We start from the raw sequence: 26828 nt of genomic DNA on the forward strand, positions 1-26828 counted from the left end.
AGAAAAAAAAATCATGGCGGAAAAAAACTAAAAATAAGATGAAAAAAAAAATCGTCGACAGCAGGGTTCGAACCTGCGCGGGCGAAGCCCAACAGATTTCAAGTCTGTCTCCTTAACCACTCGGACATATCGACCGTTTTGTCTATTGCGATTAAATATAGATACATATTTATAACTATGATTATTATTAAAATGAATAATACAATCGAAAAATTATATAAAATTATAAGCTATGATACATATATATTGTGATATCACCATAAATTTATCCTCATAAAATTATGTAGAATCTCAATTAACACAAATGATTTGTGGTGAGATCAACTTGAACTACTTTTCTAAATCTTTTCAGAGAAAAATATTGTATAAGAAAAGAGATTCCACACTCTTTTTTTATGAGAAGAGAGTTGTGACGTTTCATTTTGTTCATGAAGTAAAATTGTGGTGCCCCAAGTTTGAAGGGATAGTGAAGGATGTAGATTCCAATTATGAGTAGTTGGATTTTATCTATAGGAGTTGTCACCCTAACCCCCCTCTCTTATTGTTTAGGGATCTTCTAAAAACCCACACCAATGCGCATTTAATATCAGGTCAAAGGATCAAAGTGGTTTGACTCAGTAAGTAAGAGAGTTGTCACGATAGTAGTAGTGTGGCCAAGTATGAGGATTATCATATGAGTACGGGTCGACTACAAAGAGCATGAACCAAGCACGAGTCAAAATAGGAATATTTTTATGACGATCCACAATCCCCCAAATATAAGACTTGTAAGGGCAAAATGGTTTAAAGTAATAAGACAAGATAATAAGAAATATAATGGTTTAAAGTAATAAGACAAGATAATAAGAAATATACGATTGTCCAAATTTATAACAGTTTCAACAGTACGAGGTGGAGTATGATTCAAAGCGAGGCAACGGGGGATGAAACAAGGTGGGATATGATTTAAAGCGAGGCAACATAGGATGATGCAAGGTGGAATATGATTCAAAGCATGACAATCGGGGATGTAATATGATTGCCATAATTTGTTATGGATCGAGCCTAAGTCCAATCCATTAGATGTTTGACCTAGTTAGAGGATCATCGTCTCTACACCAAGTCTGCAACAACCAACAAGTAACGACTTTTAATACGGAGACAAAGACAAGAAGCAAGGATGGAAGGGATTGCAACTAATGTTACAACCTTGATACTGAATGATCCGACTCCTCAAAGATTCATCCCTTCCATTATACATACCTCCTCAAATAGTAGGAATGGTACACAATTAATTATACTCCGCTTACCTTTCTCTTTGGATTGAAGGACAAATATACAGTCTTAAATGATATTTAAAAACACAAAAATGCTATTTATCGCGACAAAATTCAAGCAAAATTTACATGAGAGGAGTAGTGCATGTATTTACTCACTTGTATTGCACCCAAGCATTGTGTTTTATGCAAAACAATATATTATGATTGGTTTGTATATTATTGTGATACCTTCACAAGATATCACTCGTCGTATATAGCAATGCTCTTATAAGTGTTTGTTTTGAAATTTATGAATACCATCAACTACATCTTATTTTAATCAAACTCAAAAATGATAAAATTCAGAACTCTTACTTTTGTAATTATACTATTGGCACCATCGTCTTTAATTTTCGTCGAAGAACTTAGTTAACCATTTTTAATAAGATCTCTTTTAGAGCTACATCATTTTAATCTAGAGTTTTTGTTTGACAAATCCTAGACCTTGTTTAACCCTTATGAAGTTAACTAGTGGTGAAAAAATAGAAAGAATTTTTTTTAAGCCCCCCCTTATAAATTATATTTTTCTTTTGTTATGTGGTGGACAATAACAGCCTTTCAGAAAGGATCAACATTTCAACAGAACAACCGTCACCTATGGCTGAAAAAGAATGGAGCAAAAACAAACATGATGCAGTGAGTGGATAGGAGACTCCATAAAAATCATGAGTTTGATACTTCGTCTTCTCCATCCTCTTCCTCAAACTCACACTAACACCATTCCCAAACTCAATTCTGATAAACCAAAGTTCCTACCTAATCTCTTCTCTCTAGCCATTGCTGTAACATTAACATCTCCACTACCTTCTCATGCAATCCCTTCCCTCAATTCTCAACCCCCTCCAACCTCTCTTAGTACCACTCCTTTTTCTCAGTCAAAAAACTTGCAACTTGGATTAGAAAATGGGTATGTATGCTTAATGGATTCTATATAATACCATGGTTTTATTATCAACTAAATAATAATGTATTATTTGTAACCTTTCTCTTGCAGAAAAATTAGACCTTGCCCATCAATAAATCCTGGTTGCATATCAACAAATCCAAAGTCATCATCTTTTGATTTTCCTTGGACGGTTCCTGAAAATTCAGTGGATAATGCTATTCAGGTTTCTAAACCATTCATGAGGATTCAAAAAGCATCCTGTATTTTTATTATCTCATGTTGTGATTGTTCATAATTTTCTTTTTCAGAGACTGCGTGAAGCAATTCTAGAGACTCAGAAAAATGTGAAGTTTCAGCCTGTGGAAGATACCCCAGATGGTAATTCTAACACAGTTCTGTTTTTGATCAATTTACCATTGGTGTTGTTGTTATTTGCTAGAAATTGTAGCCAATTAGCAATGAAAAATAGAAATGTATAACATGATAATTAAACAACATTGAGTATATGAAAAAGAAGTCCTGCATTTATATTAGATAGTAGAATAAACCCATAAATTGAGGGACTAAGACTAAGACGACGAATTTTATATATTTTAGGGACTATTGTTAAATGGACTCCAAAAGCTAGCTCATAAAATGAGGGAGTCCAAGCACTTATATACAATGCCTATGCTTACGCCTAACACGGGCCTAGGTCCGATTTCCACATGCCCTACAAAATTTAGATTTGAAGCTATGTCAAATGTGCTTGAATCTCACTCTCAAAAGTTAGCTCGTAAGATGAAGGTGCACAAACACATATAACATTGCACAGCTTAGGAACATTGTCAATGTGGGATTCTAATTCTAATTCAACTTCAATACTTATAATTTTTATACGTTTTAGGGACTAAATTGAAGAGAGAGTGTGATACTTTAAGAACTAAATTGATGGTTTATTCTTAGATTGTAGTGATGAACAAGGAAAGTTGTAATAAATTTTATGTATTAGATTATAAATGATTTTATCTAGGTCAGGCCCGAGACAATAAGGAACGGTTAATTGTTTTACACAATGTTTTAAAAACTGAACCAAACTAGACAGTTCAACTGCTTGAATCGTGAATCAGCACTGTCTACTGTTAGGTTATTTGAACGGTCCCGTTGCGGTTTCGTCTTGATTTGAGCTATTTAAAGTTGTGGAACCATGACCTAGAGGTCTTTCCGATTCAATGTATGGTTCAGTAAATTAACCCATTGGTTTTACAAGCTACTAGGCATAACTTGACTTATGCTAAAATGAATATACAGGACAGTATCTGCAAGCTGAAGTTGATGGAAAATTTGATAGAGACATACTTGAGTTTCTGGTGAAAGGTGATGTGGTTGCCTTTAGGTGTATGGCAGCAAAAGTGACTTATATATACCCTTTCACTACTGCATTTGGAGATTCAAAGGGTCAAGAGGCAAGACTCAAGCAAATTAATGACCAATTGGGCTGGTATGCTCCCAGTTTTGATTCCATGGAGTAGTTAATGTTTCTATTTTATGTTGCTTTAATTCTTTGGTTTGTGTATAGCTGAATGCCTTTATTATTACATTCTTCCTTATTATATACAATTTCATGGCCTTTGTTGTTTTGCGGCTAAGCTTAATGCTTGTTATTATAAACAATTTTATAAATATTTTGTTTGATAGCAGTTTCTAAGGATGTTTGTGTTAGCTTTTGCCGCATTTCACTTAGCCTAACCGTGCGATGATTGTCTTAGTCCGAGCTATTTTTTATTTCAACCTACTAATTCATTGTTTAGCATTTCTCATTGCTCTTTCCTGTTTTGACTTGAAGTTATAAAGGCTACTTTTTTTAGAATAAGATGAAAAATTAATCTGTCTGTTGTGACTTGTATGCTATAACCTTAATTCACCTTATCACCAAGTTTATTTAGGAAAATGTTAAGGTTGATTGAGAATTATTGTTCAAGTATTATTTCATGAACATTATGAATCATGCTTCAAAAATCATCTCACCAAAACATACTTTACAAGGACTAGCAGTAGGTTGTCAGTTATGTGCCTTATCCGTTGTTCATCTTGGAAAACAATTATCAAGATCACAGCATCAAAAAACAAAGTAAAGATTGAATAGCTGTTCTTCCACTTCTCTTTCATCACTGCCTCATATTCTTTAGTTTTCTTGTTGCACAATGAAAAGTGTGGATCTGACCACATTCCTTTAGCTGTTCTCTCTCCAAATCCAGTAGTCCCTACTGCAGCATCATACTGTATTGGTAGAGGCTTGAGGTTGAAGTGGGAGTGTTGGAGCAACAGTTGTGTATAGGGATCATCACAAAATGGTACTTCAACTTGTTCCCTCACATATTTTAAATCTGTTTTTGTGGTCCTAGCCCCTGCATTTCACCCCAAAAAAAGATAACAGGAGGGTAGATAATGATCAATATTCAAGGTTGGTACAAGTAGCTAGAATGATGAATGGAGAAAAGTTTGCTCTTCTCCCCCTTCCTTTGCAAAAATCAACTAAAGAAAATTTAAATAATTTCATTCCCTTCTCTCTCACAACTGATAAAATTTAAAGTTTAATATTTTTCTCATTTTCCACTTAGGTTGGTCTGGTGGTGTTGGTTTGGGACCTTAGAATGTGCATGTCCCAATGTCTCAGGTTCGATTCTCCCCGGTGCAAGAGAGCCTATAAGCACAACAACAAGACATCACTCCCAAAGCTTATTTTGTTTTGAAAAAATATAAAAATAAATAAGCACAACTACAAGGAAATTAAACTAGGAGTCATGACTCCCTAAGATGAGAAAGAAACAAATGACTGATCTGATCATAAATGACCGAAAATTGCTTTTCTGACATCAAAAACTTCATATTAATACAAGTAAATGACCATATTACCCCCAACGGTAGTTAACTACCGTTGTTTACCAACACAGCAAAAAAAAAAAAAAAACTCCAGTGGTAGTTAACTCCCGTGGAGAAAAGCCTCTTCAAAAAAAAAACTACCGTGGAGAAAAAATTGATTTTTTTAAAGCACTTTGCTACTGCTTTTATCTGCAAAAGAACTGCTACCCAGAAGGGAAAAAAAAAACATTCAGATAACCCATTATAATACTGTTATTTATCAAAAACACACCCCATCAGGATCTTCCCGAATCAATACGTGTTGTAATTACAGGTTGAAGTTAGAGGTTGTTTAGATAATTAGTCAAAGTTGGAAGAAAATCAATATTGTTGTACATCACTCTGATATTGCTTCTAATACTTGTATTTTACATACAAGAATAAAGAAAATGAAGTTGAAGTTCAACCAATGGTGCTACATATTGCTTCTCTGATTAAAGGGAGAAGCTAAGCTGAGCTTTTAAACTCAGCCCATGATTTCATATGCTTAAGGATAGAGTTACACAATTCATCAATTATTTTAACAATTATTAAAATCCATTTCTTCTTCTTCTTCTTCTTCTTCTTCAATTTCAGCCATTCCTCCTTCAACTTCATCATCACTAGCATGGCTTGCTGATATCACCACAACAATCACAACAGAAGGAGGAGATGGACCCATTGAAATCCCATATGATTCAATTCCTTCTCTTCTCTCCTCCAACAGTACAAGATTTGGCCCAAAAAAAATCAATATACATCCAATTGGAAAAGAATTTGTGGAAAAGAATATGGTCTATGTTATTTCTGATTCAATTGAAAACACATCCAATTGTGGTTTCTTTGTATTTTGATTTTGTATGCATAAAGTTTTTGTTGTGGATATTGAATTGAAAGAGTTTAGATTTGGAGAAAAATGAAGAAAAAAAAAATGGAATGAAAAAAATGAGAAAATTGTTAGGAGGATGAATTCAGTGGTAGTTAACTACCGTTGGGGGTAAAAACGTCATTTACTTGTGTCAAAAAGGAAGTATTCATTGTCAAAAAAAAGCAATTTTCTAAATGACGACATCATTGCCCACGGAGCACCCCATGTTATGTGGGACCTTGTGAACTCATATTGGCTTCGTGGTGTGAATGACACACCTTAATTTTTCAATCAAATTCTAGAATATGATTAATTTTCTACACCAATCTTCAACCTGTGTACGCAATTGATTCTTCTGAATACTCATAATATGATGGATTTAGTCTATGCAAAGTTCAACAGCTCTGAAATCTCGACTATAAGCCAACTGAAGACCAAGATTCTATTTTACATACATACATACATACATACATATGTATATATATATATGTATACATATATATATACATATGTATGTATGTATGTATGTATGTAAGGGGGCTGTTAACTTGCACCCACCTAAAAACACTAAGTGCAAGTTAACAAGCTGTGCCTACTTGTACTTTACTAAAACACCATTTTGTCTCTATTAAACTTTATTTTAATTAAAATGACATTTGTAAATAGCATAAATAATATTTGTTTATAATAGAAAAACATGGGTGTTTTGGTAAATAACTAGTAGGTGCAGCTTGTTAACTTGCACCTTAGTGTTTTTAGGTGGGTGCAAGTCAACAGCCCCATATATATATATATATATATATATATACCTAAATGATTTTCTATATTTATTTTGATAAATGGAGAGATCCTAACTCAGTCCAAGCATGTTACTAATTCGATTATTTCCTACATTTTTTTTTCTCCAACACATAATTGATCAAAGTCAATCTAAAAGGCTATATATTTATCCCATGCTGGAAAGTTGGAATGATATTACGGAAGATCTTTTCCAAAATAATAGAAGCATCTCTGATCACGACATTTAACCAACAAATATTCAGTGTTTTAAAGTATTTTGAGGAATTGTTCCTTTCAGACAGAAAAAAAAAAAAAAAGTATTATTCTGAGGAATTGCTCTTAAATCGAAGATATTTATTTGCCTTTTGCAAATTTGTGATAAAAATTTGGAGAATACAATACAAGGATGTCCACTTCCATTTTTATTATCATCAACACAAAAATATTAATGCTCAACGTTATTTAAGTGGTCATGATGTGTTTATGAATAATAACATAATAGTTTTTCTCTCTCAAAAATATGTAATAATTTTAGATATAATTTTGAATACATGTCATATAAAATATCAAGATAAGTTGTCAAATAAAATATCAAGACAAGTGAATTTATTATTCATATATATATATATATATATATATATATATATATATATATATATATATTTACACACACAACTAAGATGTCATTTTCCTTCAAAAAAAACTAAGATGTCGTTTATTAAATGACCAACATGTAAATGTACTCATGAATACAATAGCTATAATTGACTTTGCTTTTATAATATCATCACAGTGAAGTGGGAAGAGAGGTTGATAAGATAAGCAGCCTAGCTAGGTAGCTTATTGATAAGCAACATGGTTTCATTGCAAGAAAAGTTGAAGAAATTTGTGGGACACAGATGGGTGGTGTTTGTGTGTGCAATGTGGGATATGTCATTTGCAGGAACAGCTTACATGTTTGGAAGCATATCACCAGTCATAAAGAGCAGCATGGGTTACAATCAGAAGCAAGTAGCTTTCTTAAGTGTGGCTAAGGATTTGGGTGACAACGTTGGACTTCTAGCTGGGTTTATCAGCAAAGCTTGGCCTGTTTGGGCAGTTATACTTGTTGGTGTCCTTCAGAATGTTGTTGGTTATGGTCTTGTTTGGCTTGTTGTAACACACAGGCTTCCTTCTTTGCCTTTATGGACGGTATGTATGTGTCTGTGTGTGTTTTATTTCTATTTCTATAGCTCTAGTTAATAATCTAATTAACTACATCAATTGAATCAATTTTTCTACTAGATGTTGTTGTTTGGATTCAGTTTTTCATATGAATTAGATTGACTATTGCTTTCATATTGAATCAAGTGTGGTTTTAGATTTCTTTCTCCTTTTTCCTCACCATAACTAGATTAGTTACTTACTATTGATTGATAAAAAAAATACAAAATTATGTTTTGATACTTTTTTTTGGGGACCAAATTATGGTTTTATACTTTTTTTTAAGGAATGTTTTGATACTTATGATGCAGTTCTCAACACATTTTATGCAATACAGTACTTACTAGTATATAAGAAAAAATTGTGCTTATATGTTTTAATTCAGAATCTCTACATACATAAAAAAGTCAATTTGATCCACCATGTATTATTTTCATTTCATATATAACAATTTATATTACACGGCAGAATAAAGACATATGAACTAAAATTGTTAACCAGAGATTGATAATTTGCAGCTATGTTTTTTCATCTTGGTGGGACAAAATGGATCAACATACTACAACACAGCAGCATTGGTTTCCTGTGTGCAAAGTTTCCCAGAAAACCGAGGCCCCGTGGTAGGGATATTGAAAGGATTCGTTGGCTTAAGCGGCGCAATTTGGACTCAAATAATAGCTATGATTAATCTCCCTGATCAAGCCTCTTTGATTTTCATCATAGCAGTTGGTCCAGCAATGGTTTCTTTAACTTTCATGTTCATCATAAGACCTGTTCATACTTTTAATCAATCTAGACCCTCTGATGAATCAGGATTCATGTTTATCTATAGCATTTGTCTTCTCTTAGCTGCCTATTTAATGGGAGTTTTGTTGCTAGAGAATATGTTTGATTTGGATCAAAACATTATCACTTTATTTGCAGTTATTTTGATTGTTTTCATCTTGCTTCCAATTATAGTTCCTATTATATTGGTTTTCTTCTCTAAACCAAAAAGTGCTGATGAGGAACAACTTCTTCAACCATCCATTGTTGCAGCAACTACACCTATGCACAATGAGATTAGTGATAATGTCATTTCCAAACATGTTACTTTTGAAGATGAGAAGCCGCAAAAAAATGCTCCACATAGAGGAGAGGATTTTACCTTAACACAAGCAATGGTAAATGCTGATTTTTGGATCATGTTTGTTTCTATCGTCTTAGGTTGTGGATCAGGATTGACAATGATAAACAACATGGGTCAGATTTGTCAATCTTTGGGCGACAACAATGTTAACATTTATGTATCGGTTATCAGCATATCCAATTTCCTAGGCCGTGTTGGTGGCGGCTACTTCTCTGAAGTTATAGTGAGGTTCGATCTGTGTAATCTTTCTTTTTCTTCCCTTCTTTATTCTATTTTGAGACCAAAAAAAAGATCTCTGATACTCTGATCTATTTAATAGCTGAAAAATGAAAATATCAATTTGACCTTCAAAATCTTCAAATATTGATCAAATTATTCATGCAAACGACTAATTTGACCGACATTTAAGTTTTTTTATAACTAAATATTTTCATTTCTCAAGTACAAAATAAGGCTATCTAATTTTTCTTTGTAACAATTTGAGTTTGAGGCTTTACCCTTTTGATTCTACAATGCTATGAAATGTTCCGCTCCAACTTTGCCGGATTTTTTGAACAGAAAATTTGGATACCCGAGACTTGTGGCGTTGGCAATGATTCAAGCAGTGATGTCCTTGGGACTCTCCTACTATACCATAGGTTTGGTTGGACAAGTTTATGTGATAGCAATAACCATGGGTTTTGGATATGGATCCCATTGGTCAATTGCATTAGCAGCAACTTCAGAAGTATTTGGGTTAAAGAACTTTGGGACTTTGTACAATTTTCTTACAATTGCTAGCCCAGTTGGATCTCTGCTTGTATCTGGATTGGCGAGCACGATATACGACTATTATGCAGAACAGCAAGCAATGCACAGAATACAAATTTATGGAGCCTCCGCGAAATTGGCAATGCCTTATTATGGTACCGGAAATAATAACGAGTTGCTTCTTTGCGAAGGAAACATTTGTTATTCCTTGACTTGTGGAATTTTAGCAGTAGTTTGCTTGGTTGCAGCTGGTTTGAGTTTGATCATTGTTCAAAGGACTAAGAGGTTTTATTCCCAACTTTATGGTAATGGGAAGTCTCTATCTTGAGTTTAGGGGAGCAGAGGAAAATTAAATTTGCAAGGTTTGAGTATTATTTGAATTTTTCATGTCAAGTTAGCAAGTGTTTTATTATAAAATTTAAATTTATAAAGATTTTTTAAAAAGAATTAGCACATAGTCACACAACCTTGTAAAAACAATCAAACCTTGTTGATATTCTTTCAATATACAGCTGATTATGTTAATATAAGATCATGATGGATTTTTTTGGGACTTATGTGTTTAACATGTTATTTTATGGATTGAATAATTTGTTAATAGATAAGTATAGAAACATTTCATACTTAGTTTGACTTATTATAATGATCAGGACTTGTCTGAATGTGAATAGGAGTTTCATATTGGATAAAAAAAAGTTGAGGTTGAACATCATATAAGTAATAGTTGAAGCGAAATGAACGGCGGTTGAAAGAGGCAATGTAGTGGTAGAGATAAACCTTTTTTCAGGTTGTTTTTTATGTTCGCTACAAAAAGAATCAATATTTTCAATCTATCATTTTTTTTCTCCCCAATTTCCATCTTTTTCATGAGCCAAGCTAGTAGCAACACGTTCTACCACAAATCAGACCCGGGTATCATACATTTCCTAGCAACTAATTTCATGCAAACATTGCTTAGTAATTGAACTTCCAACTCTGCCTCTGAGTGAGAGGACAATACATATATCTAATGTCATAAAAAAAATTGTGAAGATGGGAAGTCTAAAATACTTGTGGTTTTTATTTTTTTTTATAAAAAATCATGTGTGCGGTTGATCTTAATCTTATGTGATTTTGCATTATTTAGATTCCTTCATTTTTTGTATTGGTGCCTCTATATATAAAAAGGAAGCCACCAATTTAAGCATGAATTATATTTGTGAAACTCTCGTAGTAATAGTTATCATGTATTAGTATATAATTCCTAAAATAATGTATTAGTATATATAGGTTTGATTGCAGTTTTTTTTTTTTTTTTTTTAAGGAAGGCTTGATTGCAGATTTTGTTTCCTTATTTTCATCATTTTGTATAATTGGTCCCATTATTAACTATTTAGTCTAAAATATGGTGATATGACATGTTTTAAATAAAGTTTTTAAGAGATCTTTCTTACAAATTCATCGATGTTGGTCTTTTCTCATCATCGAATCATATACCACATCATTTAAACCATATTACATCATCAACTTTTAGTTCAAAAATATGATGGAGGGGCCAAAAAAATTAGATTTTAACATAGGAGATCAAATCCGCATAATGGTGAAAATTGAGGGACCAAAGTTGCTATTAAACTTAGTGTATGTGTGTGTGTTGTGAGATGTGCTATGAACACACTCTCGGACACATACTTCTCAACATACTTTTTATTGGTTAAAATTCATACAGATCTCACCAAATAATGTACGTCATGTATAAATTTGATGAGACCCAAATAAATTTATCATTTTACTCCTGTGCATGATAACTTCTCGCATATTGTGAGTGTGAGAGAAAGTTGTTCAAAAGTTATCATAAAATGATTGTATAAATATCATTTCTACTCATAAAATATGTACAAAAAGGAGAACCCTCAAAAAAGGCAACAAAAAAAAAAACAAGCGCAAAAGCATGAACAAAAATAAGAAACAACTCTAAAGGGAAAACGATGTTGATCAACCACCTTTGAGTTCACCTTTAGAGCGAATGTTATAATCAATGATTCGAGTATTCTGATGCAATTTATTCTTCTGATTTTTCGTCAAGTAGAGAGTAAAAGGAGCCTCTAAATCCTCGTTCTCATTAACGAAAAAAAATGTTTAATTAAGTCTAGATCCTTCTGTAGCATAAGGCATCTGTGGGGAGGATTAGTCGTGGTTGTCTCTTGGTTTGTTTGAGTTTCTGGAACAAATTTTGTGTGTGATGATGTGACGAAGTAATGATTTTTGTTGATTTCAGACACCCTCATCTACGTGTCAACAACCGTTTCATCAAGAAATTTGACCAAGAGATATTTCATGGTGTTGGTCATCAGGGCCGGCCATGAGGGAGTGCAAACAGCTCTACTGAGCTGGGCCTCCAAAATTTTGGGGCCCAATTTTTTTTTTTTTTTTTAAATATACTGAACGAAGAAATCGAATATATTCTAAAAATGCGTCGTTGTTTTAAGCTTTGTAGATATAGCGTAGTGGTTCACGTGTGTTTTGGCATGTCTCAGGTCAATGGTTCAACACCCAGAACAAATCTCTATTTTGCTTCTTTAGTTAATTGAGTTTTTTTGCTTCTTTAGTTAATTGAGTTTTTTTTAGGATCTCCTTTTTTATTTGCTTCTTGAGTTAATTGAATTTTTTTTAGGATCTCCTTTTTGCTACTTCAATTAATTTTAATTTTTTTAGGATCACCATTTTTTGCTTCTTTAATTAATTTTTTTTTTTTTTAGTATAAGAGGGCTTGATTTGAGAATGACCTCAATAGTAGTACTCTCTCTTGATTTGAGAATGACCTCAATAGTAGTACTCTCTTTTTCCTCCAATTCAGTCTATATCACATTAGCATATTGGATTATATATTTACAAATAAAACCACAATATAACTTTTTTTCTTCTTATTTTTGTTAGAGCTCTTCTTCAAGTTTTTTGCACATACTTGTCGTATAAAATAACAGTGTTCTAATAACGAACATTATAATCATTCTCTAGAAATAACATTATAAACTTTATTTTTTTGCCTAAGTATAAACTAAAGAAAATAATAACGTAGAAGGTTGATAACGATATTCCTTTGAAATCTTTTGTTAATTTTATTGATTACAATATTGATCATTTCTGTGTTAGTTACAATGATGACCATTTCTTATTGGATCTTATTGATAAAAGTTTTAGTATTTAGCCATGCATCATTAGATACAAAATATAGCATATCAAGACAAGAAAGAAGGAATAACAGATTGTGTACCTTTAAGATTTAGGATTCATGGTTGTCAGAAGGATGAGAGGGATGACTACCCTCATTCCGTTTAGCACCAGAATGTTCAGAATGTTTAACCGTCTGATGGGATGACGTTTAAATAGCTAAACGGCTGAGGGCAGGGACCTCTCATTGGGCTTAGCTAAATGGTCCAACCCATCACGATCCATTTAGAAAGAATAGCTCAATCACATATATTCATCAACTAATTAGTGCTTAACACAATAGACCATAATTTATATTATAACATTAACTTATAATAATTGATTATTGTCAATCCATAATTGATTAATTAAATAATTAATCCAACAATCTCCCACTTGGATGACAATACTCAATTACTAAAAGAATATAAAATTTAAATTTTAAAATATATGTATGGTCAAAGCACTAATTCGAAAGAGAAGTAAACTTTAATACTACATAAATTGAATCCGATAGGAAAAACAAATCATACAGGTCAAAGACTTACTTTTCTAACAAATGATGTATTTATAGTGACACTTTGAATTAAAAGAATGTGTCATTAAAGAATGGCCCAAGCATTTTAAAAAAAAAAATGCTATAACTAACTTCCACTAACCTAAAATATCATAGACTTAATCAAATCATCATGAGTTAAGTCTGCGGTTAGTGGTTCTGCCAATGAGTTTTCAATTATAAAAGTCATATATCCACGTAGGTAGAAGAATAGTAATTTACTTATAGAGATATCCTATTAAGAGAGTGTAATTACATTCAATCAAAAGCAATAAATGTTCTACGACATTCAATTAATCCAAGTTTTAGCAAAAAAATGTGACTATGAAAATCCATAAGGAATAGGAAATTCAAGAATCTCCAAAATGGATCAACATAGACACTCAGTTTAAAGAAAATAAAATGTGGATTAATGTGGCCACTAGAATGTCTATAATGAATGAACATTTATGATTATCTCAGTTTATAAGTACTTCAAGAACACAATATCATACTCGATAGGAGTATTGATATTATACATTGTACTTATTATTTTGTTACCTCATAAAATGTGGAATGTTGGTAAAAGAGAAGCACAATATATATTTGCATGCTAAGAGGTTATTGTGCATATTCCAACAAAATTGACTTAAACATCCAATTATGATGCTTATTGAGATAAAAAGAATTTTAATATATATCTCAATATAATAGAATGAGACTAAAGTTTAAAGTCTCTTAAGCTATGCCATATTTTATAGTGTGAACAAGAGTATATGGCAATGATGAGAATTTTAAATTGTATGTGTATAATATTGTGTACACATTTATCTTATTTGAGCTCATAGTATATAATGTTGTGTACACACTCCCACTGATCCCACATATATATAAAAAAAGAGTAAGTGAGATTCTCATTAGTGATCACTGATATATAAAAATATTTTAATAATGTATTATTCAATTCAACAGTGGGATACTTGAGTGCAAGATTATCAACCTAAGTGGTTATATAATTTTAAATAATAGACTTTCATGAACTCAACCACATATTTTGCACATGAGTATAGCAGAATTATTAACACAAGTGGTAACTCAAGGATAATATGAAACCCCATAAATACATATTTTATCAATGGCAGATATTATCAAGAATTGGGTTTCGTAGTTAACCACATATTCTGCATTTAGAATTAAATAGAATGTAAATTTTTATTTAAGAATTTTATAACACAAGATCTCCTTTTCACAATTAAAATTTCAAAGAATTTAATAAATATAGTAACCCTAATATGACATAGTATGATGATTATATAAAAGGTTTATCATCATATGAGTGAGACGAGTCTCTATTATTATAAAATAGGATACGAGACTATATTCACAATTTTAGTAACTCACTTAAAACTCAAATGCTACAATTATACTTACACACATTTGAGAAAAGATTAGATTACACGCAGCGGAATTACACAAGACTTATATTTTATTATTACCGAGGATATAAGAGAAAATAGTCATAAGCTTCCATAAGTATTAAAGAATAGCAATAATATAGAATATGTCAAAATATAGTCATAAGCTTCCCAGTAAGCATGCGAGTGAGGACAAAGCACGCTGAAAAGACTCATGTTGGTTTGTGGGGTCAGTCGACAATCCAGAAAGCAGTCTAGGATGTTACAAATGGTATCAGAGCAGACCTCTCCCAGTACGATGTGGTTCGAGGACGAACCAAGCAGAAGTTAGTGGGCATGTGACGCCTCCGCTTGGAGGGCATGTAACGCCCGAGGCTGATGAGGGCGGGGAGTGGTCCGACTCCTTGCATGCTTCTAGGCAAAATTGAATCACATCGAAATGAGAGGGATCCTGAAGTCGTGCAGGTATGGGACTACATGGTTGAAGGAAGGCTTATAAGAATTGTTGGGTACTACCTATATCAACAAGATGCATCTTCTTTTCGGTAGCTCATTCCATAAGAACTCCACAGTTAAGCGTGCTTAACTTGGAGCAATTTTGGGATTGGTAACCTATCGGGAAGTTTCCCGGTAAGCGTGCGAGTGAGGACAAGACTTGGAGCAATTTTCGGATGGGTGACCTACCGGGAAGTTTCCCGGTAAGCGTGCAAGTGAGGACAAAACACGCTGAAAAGACTCGTGTTGGTTTGTAGGGTCAGTCGGCAATCCTGAAAGCAGTATGGGTGTTACACTTAACCCTGCATATATCATATATTATGCAATGTTCTTACCATCTGAGCTAATATCACTAGAACATAATATATTCTATTTTATTCTTTCAATAACACAATAACAATATATAAAGGAGATACACCATACATAATATATTCTATTTTATTCTTTCAATAACACAATAACAATATATAAAGGAGATACACCATTTTTGCTTTGTTTTTTTCTTTCATTTTTACCCTTAATTTAAACTATTTTATCATTTTTATAAAATTATTTAAAATATCAATTAAAAATTAGTTAAATTTCATTAAAATATGAATAATTCATAACATAGGAACGATATTGGACACTATAAACCCTCTTGGGTTGCCCCAATGGTGTTGGTTTTGGACTTTGAAATGTGCTCATCTGAAGGTCTCAATTTTCAACTCTCTCAATGCCAAATTTGGTGGGTGAGATTGACTTCTTTAAAAAAATATATTGGACACTATAAAAAATGACGGATAAACTGACACTATATAATACAAATACAACGTATTGCAATTAAAATGACATATAAACTGACACAAATGTGCTCGTCTTTTCATTAGCTATTAACAACGATGACACTAGTTATCATTTTATAATGCTATCCAACAATGTCCTTTGAGTTGCAAACTCTTATCACTAAGCTCACCTCTCGGACAAATTATCATACTCCACTGTTTCAAAATAAATGTCACTTTAACAAAAAAAAAATTGTTTTAAAATGAATGTCATTTTCATTTTCCAATGCAAGAATAACTTTTTCTTTTCGATTGTACCATCCAATTAATATTATGCACACTACTTCCAAAGTATTATTTTTTTTCTCTTTCTTTTAATCTTTGTATTTCTTAATATGTGTGTAAAAACCTTAAACAACATTCATTTTAAAATGGAGTGAATATCTTTAAATGTGATTCTAATGGTTCCCGTGAGCTTAACTCAATTAGTAAGGACAATGCATAATATATGAAAGGTCCGGGGTTCGAATCTCGGCCACCAAAAAAAAAGTCGATTCTAATGAAACTTGCCTTCCATATAAAATTTTACTATTTAGTCAAAAGGATATATAATTTTTACCATAATTACTCCATTATTTAAAAAGAAAATAATCATGTTATTATTTAAATTTAAAGATAAAATCCCGATTTCATTTTTCCATTTTTTATATTTCTTATACGGTAAACTATTGTCTCACAATAATTTTTTGCTTCTCTTTTTAATTACTTTCCATTCTCTTTGAATCTCTCTTTTCTGATACGTTCTCTATAGCACCTTTTCACAAAAAGAGAAAAATATAACACAAAAATATCCCACAGAACAATTGCTTTTACTAAATTGCTTTATTAACTTCATTGAAGTGATGCAACCCAATGAAGCAATGCAACCCATCGTTTTAAAAACAAGGCTTATTGATAGATATAGTGAGTTATGCGTACATAGTAATAGAAAATCTTTTGGTTTTAACATATTCCATTAACGTATATAAAACTTTAATAAAATTCGTATTTAATATGGTCAAGAAATCCTTACAAAAAAACAAATTCGTGGTCAAGTAATAACTGTATAATATTGTAAAATAATATTAAATTTTAATAATAATTACACACCTTTTTAAAGATTTTTTTTGTTGATAAGAACACATTAAAGGTTTTTACTAGAAGCCAATTTAATTCATTGAATCTAATTTTTTTTATACATCTAGTAAAATAGTAGATATATATTTTTACATTAACACGTTAAATATTATAATTAGGTCAAATGAAATAAATGAAAAAATATAGCCATTTTAATTATAAAAAAAAAAAAAAAACATAAAGAAAGTGAATGAAAAACAGTATAAAAACCTCTCAACATATTGGCATAAACATGCACCGCACAGAGTAAGCTTTGAAACTCTCTGATCGGAGCCCAAATTCTCAAACCTGTTTCTGAATCATTCTTCATTCACAAACACACAAAAATCTTCAATCTCTTCAATTTCTCTCATTTTTCTTCATTCCTCTGTGTTAAAGGTGCGTCCTTTATCTTATTTTCATCATTTTCTATACTTTTTTATTTCAATCAATGTTCGTTTATATTTTTATTTTCAGTTCTTATAATCTGTAGTTGTATTAGTTTATTGATTGATTCTGTTTGAAAATATGAAAAAAAAATGAAGGGGTTTTTGTTTTATTTTGTTTTTGATGATTTTTGTTTTTGTTTTTTTTTTGTGTTGTAACCGAACACCAACGTGGTTTGCGTCAACCTAAACGAAGCGGCGTTGTTTTGCAACCACATTACTGTGTACAATCCGAAACCTTAAAAATATGGTTAAAATCTTTTAAAAAATTGGTTTTTGGTTATTGTGTTTTTTATTGTTCTTTGTGATTGTTGTTTAAGGTTTATTAATTTCAAGGGCTGCATGAACGATAATTTGTGTTTTTTCAAGTCTTACAGATTGAATTTTTGTTTATTTTTTGTATCTAATGTGTTGTTCCTTATGGATGTTTGTAAAATTTGTTTGATTAAAGAGTTGCGCGAGCAAGAATTTAGTTGTAATTTATAAGGAGAATCATCATTGAAGCATGTTTGTTTTGTTGCGCTAATTTTGAAGTAAGTGATTGAAACTGATGTTTGATGGTGTATGTTTTGAGATTATGTCATGGTTCCTGTTTTATTTTGCAATTATAATCAGCAAGGGTTTGATTGTTCCGTGGATTGCGGTGGGGATGGTGGTAAGGCATTGAGAATGTGAGATTGTGTTGAAATCGAAAACTAACTTCGTGATATCCTTATGGTTTATTTTGGAAATTCGGTGTTTGAATGTGTGCATTGAATTCGTATTTACTTGATTATTTAAGCAAAACATTGAGAATTAATGGATTGGAATAAGCACCACACATAATTCCGTTAGCTGTTAACCATTGTTTCTCTTTTTTTGTTAAGACTTTGTTATACGGTTTTAATTTTGTTTTTTGTTTCCTTTGTTGTCAACGTAGTTTTTCCATTTTTTATTGTTTATAGGGTTTCTTTGGCTTTTGTAGTTAAGGGAAGCATCTTCATTGCGCACACAGAGTTGTCAGATTCTTGGGGTGAGTATTCACAAGTCCTCACTCATTGATATTGTTCGGTGTTATGCTTCATTGCTTCTAAGGAAGGAAATGGTAATTAGCAGCGATCCAGAGAAAACAAACCATCCACACATGGGATTTAAAAAAGATAATGCCTTAAATGTTAAAGAGATGGCAGAGAAGATGATTTTACAGAAGGACTTTGGTGTTGCAAGACTACTTGCAAGGAGGGCTCGAAACTTGGATCCCAATAATGATGACCTCCGCCAGTTGCTGGAAACCATTGATGTGTATCTCGCTGCTGAAGAAAGAGTTGGCGCAGAAGTGGATTGGTACAAGATCCTTGGTGCACAACCTTTGGACGATGATGAAACGATTCGGAAATGTTATAAGAGGATGGCTTTTAAACTGCACCCTGATAAAAACAAATCAGTGGGTGCGGATGGTGCATTTAGTCTTGTCGCAGAGGCTTGGACTATATTATCCGATAAAGATAAGAGAGCCACCTATGACCAAAAGTACCGCTTGGCAATTAGAGGGATTCCTGTCGGGATACCTCCTAATCCTATACCCGCTAGTCAGAATAGTTTGTTTAATACTGTTAACCTTGGTGAGAGACCTTCTGTACCTGGTGCTCAGAACGGTTTGTTTAATGCTGTTAACCGGAACGACAGAGATCGTATGAGTGCTGCTCACACCAGTCCCACTCCAAGACCTCCTGCACCTGCTAGTCATAATGGCCTGTTTAATGCTGCTATCCAGAAGAACAGAGATCATATGAGTGCTGCTCATACCAATTCTTCTCCAAGAGCCCCTCCTAAATCAGATACTTTTTGGACTGTGTGCAGTTTGTGCAGCACAAAGTATGAATACCTTGCTACTTACAGAAACTGCAATCTTGTTTGTGGCCGCTGCAAGAAACCATTTTATGCTTCCGAGATACCAGCCCCATCTGTACGCAAAAATGCTTCATCCACTTCAAGACCTTCTCAAATGAAGCAACAAAGCTTCAACTCAACCGGATTGGATAGAAATTGTCATGTTCCAAGTAGGACACCAATGTCTGCTGTCAACTCATCCCTCGGGTCAGGTGCTTTTTCTATGCCTGGTGGCCTTTCCAGTGAACCAACATCGGTTTCTACTGCTGGTGGAGTTCCTGGTCTTTTTATGAGGCCATCTGCGAATTTGAAAAGAAAGCATGAAGACTCGGCACCTGTCATGAGGGAGGAGATACATTTTGGGAAAACTCATGCTGTTGAGAGAACTGTTGCTGGTTCAGGTTTTCAGTCTTCTGGGAAAAAAAGGTGCACTGGTGAACATAAAGTTGATGGTGCTAGAAGAGACGTGGAAACTGAAATGGCATCAAAAAAAGGAATGAACTCCACCAATGGGTTTGGGTCTCTGAAGATTAGTTTTGATGCAGGAAAGGTTAGTGCTGCCGGAAATTCCAGACGGAATGGTATTAGTTATATGTCTCAGCAGCAAATGAAGAATATCTTGGCAGAAAAGGCTCAGAAGTTGATTCGTAAGAAGCTTGATGAGTGGAAAGAGAGCCGTAGGAAGCTTGATGAGTGGAAGGAGATCCGTAAAAGGCTTGATGAACGGTATCCATCTTCAATATCAAAGAACACTGTTGCAGAAGCTAGAGTGAAGGAAAAAGAAAAGGCTGTTAATGGTGTGAAGCCTGGTTTAAAAGAAATTGTCAAGTCTGAGAACAAGAACAAATCTATCTCTGCTGATTCAGAGGCTTCCGTCTCCATGAATGTTCCAGACCCAGATTTCCATGATTTTGATGGGGATCGAATTGAGGATTCTTTTGGTGAAAACCAGGTGTGGGCAGTTTACGATGATGACGATGGCATGCCGCGCTACTATGTCTTTATCCACTCTGTGATCTCAAAGGATCCTTTCCAGATGAAGATAAGCTGGCTTAGCTCTAAAACCAATGATGAATTGGCACCGATAGAGTGGGTCAGTAACGGCTTTCTAAAGACCACCGGGGATCTCCGATTAGGCAAGCGTGATACAAGTAACACTCTCAATTCTTTCTCTCACAGGGTCAAGTGGACAAAAGGCTCAAGAGGACTTATCCATATATATCCAAAGAAAGGGGATGTTTGGGCTCTATTTCGGAACTGGTCCCTCGATTGGGATGTAACTACTAACGATGATATCATACATCAATACGACATGGTGGAAGTGCTTGAAGACTACAGTGAAGAACATGGTGTGAATGTTGCTCCACTTGTCAAGGTTGCAGGTTTCAAGACAGTATTCCGCAAGAATGCTGATCCAAGAAAAATCAGGAACATTCCAAGAGCAGAGATGTTTCGTTTTTCACACCAGGTACCTTCATACTTGCTTACTGGACAAGAAGGTGACAATGCTCCTAAAGGTTGCTTGGAGCTGGATCCTGCTTCAACACCTATGGAACTTCTTCAGGTGATCACTGATGCTCCAACACAAGAAGATTCTGCTGAAGATGTTCAGAGAAAGAAGGTGGCTGGAGCACAGGAAGGGAAGGCATGGCCTGGAAATTTGGTCGTATATAAGCGGCAACGCTTGAAGGAAAAAAGGGAGCAGTGAAGTAGCTGGTGATTGTGAATAACTGAATTGGATTGAAGAGATTTTGTGTTCCATATAGCCGTAGAGTTAGCCTAGTTAATTCAAATAGTCTACAAAATCATAGCTTATTTATAATCACCAATTCGAACCAAGTTCGAGCAGCTTTTGATGTTTTTGCTGTATGTTGGCGGTCCTACAATTTTGGTTTTAGTGGTTACATTTGCAGGGCTTTTTGAAATTGCCAATGTACTCTAGTTACTAGCTTCTTCAAGTCAATAAAATTCAGCATTATTTTATGCATATGAATATCCTTCTATATGCCTGCTCTAGCTCAATTTTTTTGTTTCTCTGATTATTCAGGAGGACATGACTTAACTTTTAATATTACATATACTACTAATAATAAATTCAGTTGTGTTCTTTTCAAAACAAAAACTCGTTTGAGGTAAAGTATATTCTATGAAAACTGAAGGTTCTTGGGTAACCCTCTCAGGACTCCTAGTCCACTATCAAGTTGTTTTTACGTGGGCTATTTTCATCATAGTAAAGAAAGGGGTACAGAATAAAAATGGACATACCTTGAGAAATAAGATAATGATTTAAAGTTGTGATTTATTTATTTTAAAGTTATTCTTAGTTACTTTGGTTCAATTTTTTTTTTTCAAGCAACTCTCTATAACTTAAAAATTTGTAATTGAGTTATCTTTTTTTTAATATTTTCAAAATCTTTTAGATAAACTCTTATTGAAGGAGTTCTTTGATAATTTAAGTAAGCAAGCAAAACTGTAGGGTAACCATAAATTAGTTGCAGAGGATCTAGTTTGTATATTTGATGGTGACTTTGGTTAATCATATGAACCTGTAATTTTGTTCATTCAGTGTCAATCCAAACATGCCAAACTTAACTCTCTTAAAAGTACATAAGAAAACCATTCATTTGAGTATTATATTTTTCTCATGTAAATCAGGTATCCCCTGCACGTAAATGTGAATACTAATCCATCCAATTAGGGTCGGACCATAATAGGCTCGTTAGAATATGCGAAAAAACTTTCTTAAGAGAATCAATATTGTTCATTTCTAAGGCTGAATTAAAACTGGGTACCTCTAATTAAGCTGAAAGAGACTTTAACCTCTCATCCAAGTGCTATTGGTGTATTTTAGTTTTATATATATAGATTTTGTCTAATACTCACAAACAAATTAGTATTGCACCATACACGAGCTTATTTTTCATCATTGAATCATTAAATCTCATCATATTTCATTTAATTTAATAGTGATATTTATTGATCTAATAGTAGAAATCATCATTATGCATCATGCAAGACATATGTCACTCTCAAAACGCAATAGTGTTAAATCTCTTGAGATAAATTTTTGAGTATTACTTTTCCCACCCTATGCCTATCCTCGCGCGCCCTATTTTTTTTCCAATTTTACCCCTTGTCCGGATTATGTTTTCCGGATTTATTTGCAGATATATCCGGATTGTATACTCCGGAACAGTGTTTTATTAGAACTTTTGCAATTGTAAGGTCTACAATTCGTAAAAGAAAATGCAAATAAACTAAAAAACATAAATAAAAAGACAAAAACATAAAAAAAATCATTTTATTAATATATGAACAATACATTACAATAATTTTCAAGCTTTCAAGCTTTTTAAGCTTATTACATAATATCCTAAATCTATTTCTAATCCTATCCTATTACATAAGCTATACCAGTGGCTCCAGCTCTAACTCCAGCCACTGATGAAGAGGAAAGAGGGTGGGAGGAAAGAAGATGGCGGTGAAGAAGAAAATCTGTTGGTGGGGAGACAGAGGGGGCACAGGGGCCTCTAGGGAACAAGAGACCATGATGGTCAACATGACACCCAGGCAAACCAACCTCAGATTCAAACTGACCCCCACCCTATTGACCGATCATATGACCCCTGATGCTTTTCCAAAGAGGCCTCTTTCTATGAAAGGCCAACGATGGAAACACATCGTTGTAGAAGAGGAGAAGAGAAGAAAGAAGAAGGTGTGAAAATTTTTGAGAAAATGAACCATATTTATAGGGGAGGGGGGTTAAAAAACGTGTGGGAGGCCATCAATGCCGATCAAAAAACGTGTTTTTACACTTGACCACCGCCCAAAACGTTTGAAAAACGTTTTCCTTGTGGTGCAGACCACCGGCCTAAAGCTTCTGGTGCAGTCCGAAAGATATAATCCGGATAACACATGAATTCCGGATAACGTATTCCGGAAAAAGACGATAATGGGGTGTCCCAAAGTGAAACTTGGGACGTTGTGTATGGTGAGGGTTGGTTCGGATTGTATAATCCAGATTGCTTCAGCATTGGATTCTTCTGTGTGGCCTGCATTGTACCTACAATTTTTGTGGTCCACAACGGCCAAATACCTCTATAAATAGGGGTCCCTGTTTTCATTACAAGTAAACTACACCAGAAAAAAAAATGGAATTCCCTGGCTTTGATCCGAACACCAAGCTAGCGGCAGTCTACTACAACGGTGGAACACCACCCCATCTGTTTAGGATTCGCGGCGATGTCACCCTATCCGGGCTGAAGGATGAGCTGGATCAAATCAACTGTCAACTCAACCGTAGAGACACGAGGAGGGTGGTCGGTGTTGAATATCGATGTCCATTGTCCGACTCAGCCGGATCTCTACGCTTCAGTCGGATGAAGCTCACAAACGATGACGACGTGAGAACCATGTTCTCTGTCTTTGGTCAGCACAGCGCTAGAGGACCGATTGAGTTTAGGGATGTCAATGGGGCGGATCGGGGGCGGGGGGACACTTCCCCGATCCCCGCCCCGCCGGTGTATTTGTTCCCCGTCCCCGTCCCCGTCCCCGATCCCCGCTACGGGGGAATATTTTCAACTATCCCCGTCCCCATGGATCCCCGCGGATCCCCGTTATTTTTTTTCCCCGAATTAAATCTGTTTTATACACAATAAAACTGCAACAGCTTTTTCACTTCAGAAGCTGCTTTTTCACTTCAGAATCTAATGAAGTATGCATAGAAGAAGAAATCAAAGTATGTATAGATGAAGAAACATAGAAGAAGAAACGAAACTGGATCTGCAGCATAACCCAGAATTATAAACCGTAAAACATAGAAGAAAAGAAACTGGATCTAGATCTCGCTTGTGGAAAACAAAGAAGAGGAAACTGAATCTGGATCAGTAAAGGTCAAAAGATTGGAGATTGGGAGGCGCAGCTGGGTTTGGAACCCATGAGATGAGAGATGAGATTGAGAAGAGACATGGATACGTTATTTTTTTGAGAGGATGGATACGTTACTTGTTGTGACTAAAATGGAGAAAGTATATTTCTTTTTGAGTATGAGAAGAGAAGAAACTAGTACAATAATATTTAGTTTTTTTAATAATGCTAATATTTATTGGTTTTTATTAATTTATTATTCTTATCCTACAACTTTTTAGCCTTTCACGTTATGCATTGTGGGTCTCAATGTTACTATCTCATAGTGTTTTTCAAAAATGCTAACAAAAGTAATAACTAATATGATGGTGTCAGTCATTGGGAGGTGTGTTTTTTACTTTAGTGGGTCTCAATGTTACTTTAGTGGGTCTGATAGTGTTCTTTTACATTTTTTTATTTTTTATTTTATTAAAACATGTGTGAAAAGTCCAAAAACCCACTGAAAAATATCATAGCTTTTTAAAAACACAAGGACATTACAGTATTTTCACGGGGGTCGGGGAATCCGCGGGGCGGGGGAAGCTTCCCCGATCCCCGCCCCGAAATGTCTACGAGGGAATATTTCTCCCCGTCCCCGCCTCCACGGGGGAAAATTCCCCGAAAATGGGGCACCGAATGGGGAATCCCCGCGGGGATCCGCTCTCAAAAATCCCCACTGACATCCCTAATTGAGTTGGACGCTTCGTTGGTTAGATCTGCTGAACAAATCCTGAAAAGTTTGCACCGGCCCAGGAATTACAAAGAGATCAGGGCTCTGCTGGAGGGACCAGAGGAGGAAGAAGTTAGTTTAGATGATCCGTGATAATGTGTTATATTTTAATTAACCATGTGTTTTATGTTATTTTAATTGCGTGTTAGTTATGTGTTGTTGAATTAAGTCGTTGCTTTATGTTTTAATTGCGTCTTTTATTGCGTGTTAGTTATGTTTTTATTGTTTTAATTTCATTTAATCGATAAAATAACCCAATATATTCTTTTCGGATTACACAATCCGGAAATACATAGGGCGTCAGTGCATTTCGGATAACGTAATCCGGAACTCTTCAGCATAGGATTCTTTTGTATAGACCACATTGCACTAAGATTTTATGTGGTCCAAAACATCCAAGGACCTCTATAAATACACCCTCTCCGGTTTTGATCTTCAATACCAGCAAAACACACAAACACACCAAAGCAAACCATGCAAATTTTTGTCATCAAGCTCAGGATCTTTCTAATGCTGTCGCGAATGGATGAGTTAGCTCTCTATTTGACGGCATTATGAAGATCCTGAGCATGCTGTCAAAAATATATAGATAGTCCTTCTAGATTTACAAAAAAAAGTTTGGTATTTATTGTTATGAAAATTATGATTTGATTGCATTGTTCATAAGAAGAGGTTCTTATGAACTCGATCATGTCGGCCTGCCGATCGTAACATGTCAGTTGGCAGGCCGGCAAGATCGAGTTCAAAAGCTCCTCTTCGAACCACCTTTCCAAAAGATTCATTATTTATGTTATTCTGGTGCCATTCGGACTATATAATCCGGAAATACTGCATACATTTCGGATTATATAATCCGGAAGCACTCAGTAACAACTTGGCCAGTGACGTTTCACCAAAAGGTTTGGCCGGTTAGTTGAGTTTTAAAGCGTTTTTTGGACGGTTTTGAATGAAAAATACGTTTTCTTTTACTTACAAATCACCTAGTACTTGTTTTAGGCTATAAAAAGGCTTGGATCTTCAACATTTTCCTTCATTCTTCTTCACATCCTTTCTTACATTTCTTCAAAAAATTTAAGTTTTTTAGGTAGCTTTTAGGAGTGTTTGTGGTGTCATGGTCATTGTTGACCGTTCCTATGAACCCTGCAATTGCATTGCAGCTTGTGTGGGGTTCATATAACGGTCAACAGAGACCCTTGACATCAAAGAAAGACACAAAATATGAATACCGTATTTGTCCGGAATTTATGTTCCGGAAAAACTAACAATCTTGTTCGGAAAATGTAATCCGGACCAGGGGTATTTTTGGAATTTTTGCAGGGCGCGCGAGAAGGCAATAGGGTGGGAAAAGTAATACTCTAAATTTTATCATAGAGTACAGTTTTAGTTTTATCCAGCTCGAGAAATTAGTTAGACTTTACAATTGGGCAAACAAAAATTTAGAAGGGGGAAAGAAAAGAAGTCCCAGGCTGCCGTAGGCCCTACCTTATCCAATCATCCAAAAATGATTTCCTTCCATTGAATTCACAATTCCATC

At 34.3% G+C, this 26828-nt stretch overlaps 3 protein-coding genes and 1 non-coding gene across 5 annotated transcripts; 3 read left to right on the forward strand and 1 right to left on the reverse strand.

The window, feature by feature from the left end:
• Positions 1–52: 52 nt before the first annotated feature.
• Positions 53–134, reverse strand: TRNAS-UGA (transfer RNA serine (anticodon UGA)). The gene has a single exon. It is a non-coding gene; the product is annotated as a tRNA-Ser (tRNA).
• A 1704-nt stretch (positions 135–1838) lies between these two features.
• LOC146941895 (thylakoid lumenal 17.9 kDa protein, chloroplast) lies at positions 1839–3871 on the forward strand. Its single transcript, XM_085755750.1, has 4 exons — positions 1839–2205; positions 2293–2407; positions 2493–2562; positions 3475–3871. Exons 1-4 carry the CDS (start codon positions 1964–1966, stop codon positions 3693–3695), a joined length of 648 nt encoding a protein of 215 aa, XP_085611876.1. The 5' UTR covers positions 1839–1963; the 3' UTR covers positions 3696–3871.
• A 3555-nt stretch (positions 3872–7426) lies between these two features.
• Positions 7427–10347, forward strand: LOC146941896 (protein NUCLEAR FUSION DEFECTIVE 4-like). Its single transcript, XM_085755752.1, has 3 exons — positions 7427–7903; positions 8434–9272; positions 9603–10347. The coding sequence occupies exons 1-3, from the start codon at positions 7568–7570 to the stop codon at positions 10120–10122; spliced, it is 1695 nt and encodes a 564-aa protein (XP_085611878.1). The 5' UTR covers positions 7427–7567; the 3' UTR covers positions 10123–10347.
• A 7250-nt stretch (positions 10348–17597) lies between these two features.
• LOC146941897 (uncharacterized) lies at positions 17598–21646 on the forward strand. 2 transcript variants are annotated; one of them, XM_085755756.1, is made up of 2 exons: positions 17598–17743; positions 18735–21646. In XM_085755756.1, exon 2 carries the CDS (start codon positions 18872–18874, stop codon positions 21365–21367), a length of 2496 nt encoding a protein of 831 aa, XP_085611882.1. In that variant the 5' UTR covers positions 17598–17743; positions 18735–18871; the 3' UTR covers positions 21368–21646. The 2 variants fall into 2 exon arrangements, with proteins under 2 accessions (XP_085611882.1, XP_085611881.1); XM_085755755.1 differs by having other exon boundaries at positions 18755–21646.
• The last annotated feature ends 5182 nt before the right edge of the window (positions 21647–26828 follow it).

This window comes from Medicago sativa, chromosome 3 (genome assembly GCF_051527215.1).
Source record: "Medicago sativa cultivar Bolivia chromosome 3, Bolivia_mono, whole genome shotgun sequence".
In the NCBI taxonomy this organism is placed as follows: domain Eukaryota; kingdom Viridiplantae; phylum Streptophyta; class Magnoliopsida; order Fabales; family Fabaceae; genus Medicago; species Medicago sativa.